The 11,239-nt window shown below is 44.5% G+C and overlaps 1 protein-coding gene across 1 annotated transcript; it reads right to left on the bottom strand.

Moving 5' to 3' along the window:
* Positions 1-9,491: 9,491 nt before the first annotated feature.
* LOC147712593 (uncharacterized) lies at positions 9,492-10,718 on the bottom strand. The gene has a single exon (XM_086919667.1). The coding sequence runs from the start codon at positions 10,716-10,718 to the stop codon at positions 9,492-9,494; it is 1,227 nt and encodes a 408-aa protein (XP_086775793.1).
* Positions 10,719-11,239: the final 521 nt, after the last annotated feature.

Here is an 11,239-nt window from a genome sequence, read left to right as displayed (position 1 = left end):
TTATCCTGTGCTCCACAGCATTCGCACTTAAACTTCCTGCAAGTGATTTTTTTTAAATCCCTGTATCTTAGAGGGATGGCAGTGTGCAACTGAAATTACAGCTGCTTGACTTAACCATTATAACGTGTGCAAATATGTGTAAGGGTGTCTTTGTGGTTGTTTTTGAGCAAGGGACTTTTTTAAAAAAAAATTTAAGAGATGAATGCTTTAGCACTGTTGTGAATCTTATTTATAGGTTCACACTGGTTGGATTGATTTTATTTCTGAAATGAACACAAGACTACAAGAATGACTAACGTTCTTATATAGTGCCGCCCTTTATTATCCAGGTTTGTGGGATAAAGTTGCGAGTGTATGTCTCTGTCCCATACTAGAAGAAGTAGTGTTGTCACTTTAAACTGCATCTTTTGAGCCAGATGTTGTCAAATGGATTTTCTTTAATAGATGTTTGACTTGAGGATCATATGAACTCCCACTCACATCAGGTCCACCTATTTGTATGCTTAAATTCTTGCAAAATTCCCTTTGCTGGTTGACTTGCCACTTGAATTTTGAATGAAGGTTTTTTGTTGATTGTAGCTGGACCTGCGAGCAGGTACTTACATGAGTTCTCATCCCTTTAGTCCACTCTTATGTAGTGCAATTCACTTCACATAAATGTAGAGTGGCATGATGTTCATTTCCCACCAAATACAACAGTTGGGCTTCGACCTGATTTCAGTGCCTGCTGTTTGGCTGGTTATGGCACCCCAAGTTGCCTGAGCTCTTAGAGAATTTTGGCATCATCCCACAGATCATTGTCCTGACCAAGAGACTTGTGATGCCTTTTTAAGGGAAGACCATTCTATCCACGATGGAGAAGCTGGTCCGGTGGACAAGAAAAATCCAAAAATATACAGATAACACAGAATAGCAAGTGTCTGGTATGTGCTTCTCATCACTCAATAGCGTTGAGGAAGAGTAGCCTGTGTATTACACTTGGAACACTATTCCCTAGGAACGGATGTATGTCATCACAACGCATGCTTTTACTCCGCATGCCATTACAATGCAGTTTTTACAACGCAAGTCGTTACAACGACTTGCGTTGGGGGGCGCTGGATTGTGGAATAGTTTAATTTTCTATTCCAACTCCAGTCCCCGTGGATAGTAGGGAAGGTGTTGGATAGAAAATTAAACTATTCCCTATTTTACAGCGCCCTCCATCGCAAGTCGTTGTAACGACTTGCGTTGTAATAGCTGCGTCTTAATAGTAGTGCGGAGTAAAAGTTGCGTTGTAAGGATATTTCCCCAAGGAACTATCCCCCCTTCTTTTTTCGTCCAGAGTAGGGAACCCCTAGCTAAAGTTTACAGCTGGAATATATAGCTCTTTAATTGTAGCTTGTTGGCCATAATTCTGAACAAGGCTCACAGCTCCAGAAATCTTGTGCCCAAATGTCCAGTTCTGAGCCGTCCGCCACATGATTTGGATACTGTTACCTGGGATCCAAAATAAGTCCTGGCACTAAAGTAGTCTGTTTAGAGTGATTGGCTACTCCATTTGCTCCTGTAGTCCATACTGGTAATACCCAAACATAGGGAGACTATGTCTCAAGTGTACTGGCACTTTAACTGCAAGATACAGTAATCAACCTCCTTTTCAAAAACTCATTGTCTTTTAATCATGTTGAATGTGTGTCCTAATTTACCACGTCACAACAAAGCCTGCAACTTTTTGATACAAAGAATGGTTGTGCTAGACTTGTCTGGCATCTGTCTTTAGACTCTTTGTATCTGTCCTAAAAGATTGGGTACTTTGATGCTCTGCATGTAGCAGTGGCATAAGAAAGTCCTCTGCAGGCCCTGCAGTGTGTGGAGGCACTTGAGCCCCAGGGGGCCAGCTCAGCACAGTCCCCTGACCTGTCCGCCCCTGAGTGGGTTGAGAGGGGGCCCCCTCAATATTCTTTGCAGGGGGCCCCCTCAACTTTCATTATGGCACTGCAGCAAAGGGATTCAAACTCCTGCTGAAAATTATCAGCTTATCAAATTATTTTTCTCTCTTCTTCCCTTGGTGCTGGCTTAGAAATGCATTTCTTTACTCTGATTTCAGTGCGCGGTTAAGCTTGAAGTAAAATTGAGCATACAAAACCGCTATTAATTTACATATAATGAGAAAAGCATTAATATCTGCTGAGAACTCATACAACTGCCTGTTAAGAATGTCGCAATCAAGAGGTTTTAGAAAGGCAAGGACAAGCTTTAATTGCGACACTGATACAGTTTTGATGACGAAATTCAACACCATGCCTTCATAATGTATTCACATGATAGGTGTGAGCTTTCCACAGCAGAAGGAAGCCTTAAAATCAATGGTGCTATGTATTAGACTGAGCCAATATATGGAATATGTCAGTCCATCACTGTATACCAGTGGTCACTCTTTAGAAAGTAACCAATAGTGTGACACTACCAATCACTACAAGACAAAAGTATGGTAGAAATACTACTGCTAGCAATCATTAATTCCTACTCATTACAAATAAGAAAAATACTACCAGGCATTAAACTACACTCTTGGGGAGCATCTCTTGCAGAAAATGTATAACTGCTGGTGATCCACAACATGTAACAAATTGGAAAACTCAACATTTTTGTGGTCCAAAATAAGATCAGCCCTGAAATGGACTTATAATTTAAAAAAACAAAGGTAACTCCTGCTTCATTAGGTTGAGCTTAATCAGGTAATTAGAGCTATCTGAGATCAGCCCCTCCTGCCTAGAATTCACAAATCATCTCGTCATATAGCTAAATTTCAGCAGACAGAAGTTTCAGTACTAAATGTGATGTTTTTTGCATCTGGTAATCTGAAAATGAGTGGTCATTGAAAACCAGCAATATATTTTACGTAATGAAACCACTTTATATGGCTTCAGTAAATAATGAAGCATCACAGGGAATAAAGTTGATAGGTCTATTCACACATGTTGGACTTGGTCCTTTCTGCCGGATCATTCTCAAACCTTTTGCCTTCATCCTCCTGTTTTCTGAAACCAATTTGTTGAATTTCAGGACTCTGCACATTTACCACTGCTAAACAGTGCCAAAGGGCTTTTGCTCTCTCTTTTAAACATGGTGAAATTGGCGTACACTCAAATGGACCATTAAATCTTCTTGCAGGTCGCTGGTAAAATGGTACTACATGTACCCAGGACCTGTCAGTTAAGTGCTACTAGTGTGCCTGCAGCACTGATTCTGCCACGCACTCTTTTTTTTAAAAAACTCTTTATTCATGACTGTAACAGTTATTACATTTTACACTTATACTTATCAGTCTTCAGCAGTCTTTTCACATTTTCTCCCTGTAACTTCCGGCTATTGTACAGGTAACTTTCCCTCCTTTGACATTATGGCAGGTTGTCACAGTGTTATTATAACAAGAAATACATTACATTTGTATTACATTATTGCCTCTTAACGAAACTCTGTCCCTCCCAACCTCCCCCGACCCTCTCCGTCTCCTAGCTTTTCCATCAGTTAGGCACTGTAACTCCTGGCATGACAGCCGTATTCTATCCAGCACTGCAGTTCTAAGTGACTGTCTATCCTGTGCTTCCGGTGATTCTATCCTTCTTCAGTGGTCCGCCCTCCCCCCATCTTGTATTTCTGGTCACGGGGTAGTCTCTTGTGATATCTCTAGGTCCTCTTCCTCTACCTCCACCAGCATCTGCTCCCAGTCCTGTGCGATCGGATGCTTCCGGAGACCTTTCTTCTCCTCCCTGTGCAGAACCGCACTTTCTGCCCTCTCCCACTTTAGCAGATCGGACCGCCATACCTCTACACTCGGGGGTCTGGCTGATTTCCACCTCATAGTTATGACCCTAGCTGCTAACAGGAGTGCTAAGTCCAAGAACTTCACCTGCATTTGTGGTTCTTGGTCCTTTTCCTGTGACCTATCAGGCAAGGCAGTGCCCCTTCTGGGATCTGCAGGGTTGTGATAGTGTGTAGGGTATGTCGGACTGTCCCCCAATAACTACGTATTCTCGGGCATGCCCACAGCATATGGAGAAGGTCGGCCTCCTCTCCCTGGCACCGGGGACATCTATGGGAGGAGCAGGGAACGTCCTATGAAGTCTTTGCGGGGTAAGATATGCTCTATGCAGTATCATAGCCTGTATGAATTTGAATTTTGCGTTCCTGGATACCCTTCTGTGATGTTCTAGGACAATCTTCCAGGCTCCGTCTGTCATAGCCTCTCCTGTGTCTAATGTCCAGGTGTCCCTGAGTGTATTGAGAGACAGAGCAGCGTGTTCCCTAATGCCCACATAGAGCCATTTCACTGAGTGTCCCCCTGTCCCCATATAATAGAGGAGATGCACCAGTTCATGTTGTGCTGGTTTGCTACGTTGTGGGGCCCATGTACGGCGTACGTAATGCGTCACTGTGGCATGTAGGAAGTACAGTCTCGTTGGGGTTCCTGTTGTCTGTGCGAAGGAGGCGTGGTCTAGTATAGTGTCGTCTCCAAACAGGTCTCCCACTCTGTCCACTCCCGGCTCCGCCCAGAGGCTGTAACCTGCGTTGTGTTAGACGTCCTTGCGGTGTTGGGATCCCCAACAGGGGAATGTTATCTGCATAGGGTGTGGTCCCTGCCGTGTGTGTCAATGCCTTCCTCCAGCACATTAAGGCAGTATGTAGCAGGGGGTGGCAGTCTCGGGGAATCTTGGCTTTGGGTAACAGAAGGGAATGCAATTCTCCCCATGCTGGTTGTTCTTGAGTGAAATCAATCTCATGTAGATTCTTGACCACCACCCATCGTGACAGCCACTGCAATTGGCTTGCGTAGTAGTAGCTTCGTAGGTCCGGTACACCTAGGCCACCCTGTCTAGTGCTAAGTTGTAGTTTTTTTAGGCTTATTCGCCATCTCCCAGGGCCCCATATGAGAGTGATTAGGATCGTGTTCAGTGTAGTGAATATGTGCGGCGGGAGGAGGACCGGTAGGTTGACAAAGTAATACAGTATACGAGGGAGCATGACCATTTTGGAGACTGCTATCCGACCCATGACAGATTGTGGTAGGGATGTCCAAAAGTTTACACTACTTCGGAGGCCAGTAATGGCCCTCCTCAGGTTACCCTCAATCTGGTCGTCCTGCCGCCTATATACGTTGATACATAGGTATTTAAATGTAGTCGGCTCTGTGTGAATCCGACAGTCGCCGAATTGTATGTAGGGGGGTCGTTTCCCCTCTCAGAAATAGAAGCTCAGGGATTTCGTCGGGTTAATGGCTAGGCCAGATATGGTCTCCAATTGGGCAAAGATAGTCGCTAAGTTTGAGTGGTTCCCGTTCAGATCCCGTAGATATACTAAAATGTCATCGGCATATATTGATATCAAATTATGTGTTCCCCCTATGGAGATACCCACCTCGCCCGCTCGGGCCCGGAGCACTATCGCTAGAGGCTCGAATGTCAGTACAAACAGTAGAGGTGATAGTGGGCAGCCCTGCCGGGTGCCTCTATAGATGTCGTAGCTATCTGAAATGTACCTGCCTGTGCGCGCTCTGGCCGTCGGGTTCGTGTACAGTAGACAAATCCATTTGATCAGGGAGTCCGGGAAGCCAAACCGTCGTATGACCTCGAACATAAAGTTCCATGTCAGGGAATCAAACGCCTGTCTGTGATCTAAGGCGATGCAACCGGCCTGGGGAAAGTCTGCTGGCGTGGCCGACATAAGGGCGTGGAGCCTCCTCGTGTTCTGGAAAGTGCTCTTCTCCGGGAGGAAGCCACATTGGTCTGGGTGTATTAAGGCAGGGAGACGGGATTGTAGGCGCATAGCGATAGGTTTGCTAAGTATTTTATACTCTGTGGAGAGCATTGAGAGGGGCCTGTAATTACTCAGGTCAAGGGTATCCCTACCGGGTTTTGGTATGGAGATCACTGTGGCCTGCATCGTCGTGGCAGGCAGGTGACCCACTTCATAAGCTGTCTTATAAATTTTCTCTAAAATGGGTACTAGCGTTGCAGAGTAAGTCTGATAAAATTCTACCGGTCGGCCATCCATGCCAGGGGTCTTGCCCCGGTTAAGAGAGCCAATAGCCATTTTAATTTCCTGCTGCGTAATGGGTCCGTCCAGCTCAGTCTGTTCGTCCCGGGTCAGGGTTGGGATCGGGAGGTCTCTAAGAAATTCTGTCGTTTCATCTTCACCACCCTCTGGGGGAGGGGCATATAGCCTCTCCAGGTGAGCCCTAAATGCAGCATTAATTCCCGATTGTGTTGACACCTCTCTACCCTCTCCGTCCCTAACTTTCGTAATCACTGGGGTTTCGGGGTTGTCATGGACCAGGCGAGCCAGCAAGGTTCCAGATCTGTCTGCAAGAAACAGAATCTAATGATGGACCCTTCCTAGTGACAGCACCTGACTCACTTTCTCCCCGTGATATTCTTTGACCCTTAAGTTAATGAAGGGGTATGTGTGCACACTGAATGGCACCCATCATAACTGTGCCTAATCCCTAAGGAATTTCAATGCAAAAACAACCGCACAGGTGCACCACAGACAATAACACAATCAGTGCAAATAGTATTTGGACACAGTGAAGAAATGTTTCTCAGAAAGATGTTGATAGTCTTCTCTAAATCTTTATTTGCAGTTTGCAGTAAAAACGTACAGCCGACGCGTTTCGTCCCAAGCTGGGACTTCTTCAGGGCTGTCGGTAAAAACATATACATACAATCAATTTTTTATATACAAGGATCAACACCTAATCTAACAATATATACAACAGAAGACAATTACGAAACAGTTAAAAAGAGCACTACGACAATAGACATGGAGCTTGTGCATACATTGGTCTTAAGGTGTCAGCCCCCGATGTCTATGAGCAGGGGATGACATTTGGATGAAGAAATATGTACAGATATATATACATTATTTACAGTTTTCGAAATCTAATTACATATGCTATTAACATTTAAAACAGACATTTCCATCAAATGGATGGTGTGTATGTACAAAAAAAAGGCCTACGGTGTGTACTAAGCCTATGTTTGTGCAAGTAGCCTAGGAAAGACCAGAGAGAAGGAAAGACCTGGATAGGGTGGGGAAAGTACAAACTGGGAAAGAACCATTTAAAGGGTTATTTAATTGCATATTGGATGCCTGTTTCTTGACTACCGCTGCGGACCCGGTAATGTTTTTACAGGAGGGGGACTGGACATAATAGGAACAAACTACGCCTCAGAATAAAGCGGCTACTAGCATGGAATACCATAGTTTGACAAGGCTGACTACTCATTTACCTTTAAGTATGTGATCCGTCGCTTGTAGAGATACCGTAAAAAGGAACCGGGGTCCAAGGGGCGCCTTCCCGTATGATGTATGAACCGGAATGTGTGTTTAGAACATTCCCATGCCAAATTAGCAGTGTGAGTCCTTAATAGGGACAAGAGAATGAGAATATTAGTCTTGAGGTATAACAGAGAATTATATTGGGTGATATGGTTAGCAGTTTAAGGCTTCGTAGTGGACGAAGGGGGGGCGTTGGGAACCCTGTCTTGAGAACTGACCATCCTATGCTTATGTCTACTTACTTTAAGCTTGATGATGGATGATAAAAGCAGTGCTTAACCCGGTTCCATAGGCAGTGTAAGTGATCTTGCTACCTTAATTGGTATCTGTATTGGAACATATACTGAAAGATAATAAAAAAGAGAGAACCCCCTACGTGAAGATTTTTTTAAAAAAATGAGTGAAGAGAATTTCGAACAATGTATTAGAAAAAACGGGACGAAGAGGGAGAGGCGGATATGTTTGGCATGTAGTTTACCTGTATGATAACTATAAGTAGTAGTGGACAGGTTGTCCTAGAAGTCCATGGGAGGAGGGTGTGGGCACTGTGTTCCAGCAGGCCTGCCAAATAAAGAGCAGGTAGATGAGATGCTATCTTATGCTTTAGCACACCTACCATGAAACATGAATTTTATGTTCCACATAAGTTTTTAACAATTTCTCAGACAAGTAAGGAAGAGAAATACCGAGATATAAGGATGCTTCTTCTGTGGTGGATTTCCCTAAGTCAAACTAGGTAGATAGACACTAACTCTCTTAGTTAAAAACAAGAACAGAACATGACCAGAGCTTAGTACAGGAGGGACCCTTTGACTGGAGGCCATTACTGCAATGAATATGACAGAGGGGGCACTTACTATATGAAATGCCCTTAAGTGGGGACCACTACTACAGAAAATACAACTAAGGGACTGTGCAGGTTACAGAGTATGTAACCAAACTTACCGTTCCTGGTAAAACGGCCGGCGCCCATCCACTGCCCTCGTCCCGCCGAAACACCTACAGCGACGTCGTGTTCGAGCATTGTGAGAGTCTAATGCCTCTTATATAGTTTGGTGGATAACGCTAAGTGCCTTCACCTGCTGGTAGCGCGCAAAAACCCACAGGGACGCTGAATGTAGAATATCCGCGGTTGCCGCCTGTGTGGGGGCGGCGGCCATATTGTAGTGACTAGGGAGACATGTTATTGTATAAACATGCATTGTCTAGTGCCCGTTTTTAGCCTGGTTCGTCCTTCAGATCGCCCGGGATTGAAAAATGTTTCATGTCTCACGCTTAATATTTCCTAACAGGGTGCCACCTAAATAGGGAAGGAGTAAACAGTAGAAACCGGAAACCGGATGTATAAAACGGAGTGTTGGACGTGCTTGGTGCTGAATGGTAAACGAGTTTGCGTAGGTTAAGCCAGAGGTATGCTTTTTGATGTAAGCACGAAAAGTGGCAGGCTGTATGGTAGTAACGTTTGCCATATGTACGTAATATGGGAGTTTCAACGAAAATACGGCGGCCATCTTAACCTGTGTTCACCCTGGTGAAGGCAGATCGGTATGTCAATTACACAATCTAAAAACCAGACGGCGGAAGGACGGCGGCCGTCTATGCCAGACCTCTCACTCGTTGAGGTGATAAGCGGGAATTGTAGTAAACACAAGTGGCATATGTCGTATCATGAAACCTCCTCAATCCTTTACAATATTATTACGATTAAGAAAGTATTAGGATAGGGAGCGTCGTGGCTGTGGGTCCAATATGTGGATAAATGCCCAGGTTCCTATGTCCAGCCATATAACCCCGTTAGTGAGGGAGTGTCCAAAGCGTGGGAGATAAAAGCAATGCAGGACACCAATATGCAACAAGGGCAGTGACGAGAAAGGAGTATGTAAAAATGTGAACAAGGGAAACAAAAATAAAAATTTATATGAAATAATAAGGATAGCAGCAAAAATGAGTAAGTGCATAATGATTGCAAGGACGACTTTTTACAAGTGTACCACAAGGGGCGAAAAACTGTTTACAGGAACACTGTGTACAGGTATGCAGGACATTCTTTTAGTCAACTCTAAGGGTGTAGGGACACAAGGCCATTCAGTATGTTTAAATGCACAGACAGAGGCGTGATCTGTATGGTAATCATGAGCAGAAGAATAAGGGGGAACAGATGTAGGGGCTTAAGCAAGGAAATAATGTAGCTCATCTTCGGTATTGTGACCAAGTTCAATACATCGTAGTCTACAGATCCAGCCTGCCTCCCGTTGTCTTAATGCAAGTTCCCTATCGCCTCCTCTTGGGTGGATAGGTTGATGGTCAATGCCCATAAACCACATGTTATCTGTATCTTTATGGCATTCCTGCATGTGGAAGGTCATAGGATACCTCATGTCACCATTACGTCTTGCACGGACGTGTTCTTGGATGCGGATCTTTAAAGCTCTCTTGGTGCTTCCAACATAGATTTTATTACAACCGCACCCCAGAATATAGACAACATATTTGGTGTTGCAATTGATCAGGTGATCTATGGTGTAGGTTTTGTTAGTGTTAAAACAGAATTCTTTGGTTCTATTTTTCCCTAGAACACACATGTTACAGTCACTGCATGTGAAGAAGCCTTTAGCTGGGGAGGTTAGCCAGTTGGTCCGTTTTTTGGATTCTATGTAGCTTGGGCAGAGAATGTTACGGAGGTTTTTTCCCCTCCTGTAGCATATTTTGGGCGTCCTGGTAATGGAATCCTGTAGGCTTGGTATGTCCGCAATCAAATGCCAGTGTTTTCTTAAGATGTTAAAAATCTTACTGCTTTGGTCAGAGTACTGTGTATTAAATGAGAGGGGTCTACTGGTATCTGCTGGTCTAGTTTTGGGTGCCAGAGTAGTTTGTCTTGTCATTTTACGAACTTTTCTGTTGGCTTTTTCAAGGGTCTTTCTGGGGTAGCCCCTCTCCAGGAACCGTTTTTCAGTTTCTTGAATGTTATGAAGGAAAGAATCCTCTGTGCTACAATTCCGGCGCATCCGGATCATTTCCCCATAAGGGATGTTCTCGATGACATGTCGGGGATGTGCGCTCTCGTAGTGTAGAATACTGTTACAGGCAGTTGCCTTACGGTGTGTGCAGCTTTGGATCTTGTTATCCTCAACAAAGAGTTTGACATCAAGAAAGTCGATTGCTTTCTGATTATGTGACATCGTGAAGCGGACATTAAACGGATTATCATTGAGGTAGTCAAAATAATCCATCAGTTCCGGGGTAGGTCCATCCCAGATAACTATCACATCATCAATGTACCTACCCCAGAAAATTATGTTGGTCATCCATTTGGCTGCGTGGCGTCCCCATGCATGCTCCCGCTCAAACCAGCCCATAAACAGGCCGGCGTAAGCGGGGGCAAATTTGGAACCCATTGCCGTCCCTTGCGTTTGGTGGTACCATGTTGAGTCGTGCAAGAAGAAATTTTTTGACAGTATGATATCTGTCATTTCAAGAAGGACACCATTATGTGACATGTGGTCTGCCGATCGTTTGTCCAGAAAGGTTTCTAGGGCCCTTATTCCAAATTCCTTTTTAATACAGGTATAAAGCCCGACTACATCGAGGGTGACGAAATGAAGGGTATCCGTCCAAGTAAAACCCTCCAGTTTGCCCAGTATGTCTTTGGTATCCCTCAAGTAAGCTGGGAGATTTTGTACCATGGGCTGGATGAAAGTGTCCACGTACTCTGACAGTCTTTCCGTAGGCGAGTTAACTCCGGAAATAATGGGACGGCCTGGTGGGAAAGGGCCTCCCTTATGTATTTTGGGGAGTATATAGATGCAAGGGAAGGAAGGAGTTGTTACTGTAAGATATTGACACTCCTCAACACTAAGTAAGCCTATCTCACGCCATTCTGTAAGTCTCATGTTTATATGGGAGGTGAGTGCTTCAA

Source organism: Lissotriton vulgaris, chromosome 5, assembly GCF_964263255.1.
Source record: "Lissotriton vulgaris chromosome 5, aLisVul1.2, whole genome shotgun sequence".
NCBI lineage: Eukaryota > Metazoa > Chordata > Amphibia > Caudata > Salamandridae > Lissotriton > Lissotriton vulgaris.
This window is presented reverse-complemented; position numbering and strand designations above follow the sequence as displayed.

Coding starts and splice junctions, on each gene's coding strand:
- LOC147712593 (XM_086919667.1), bottom strand. CDS start 10,718: ATGGGTTCCAAATTTGCCCCCGCTTACGCCGGCCTGTTTATGGGCTGG.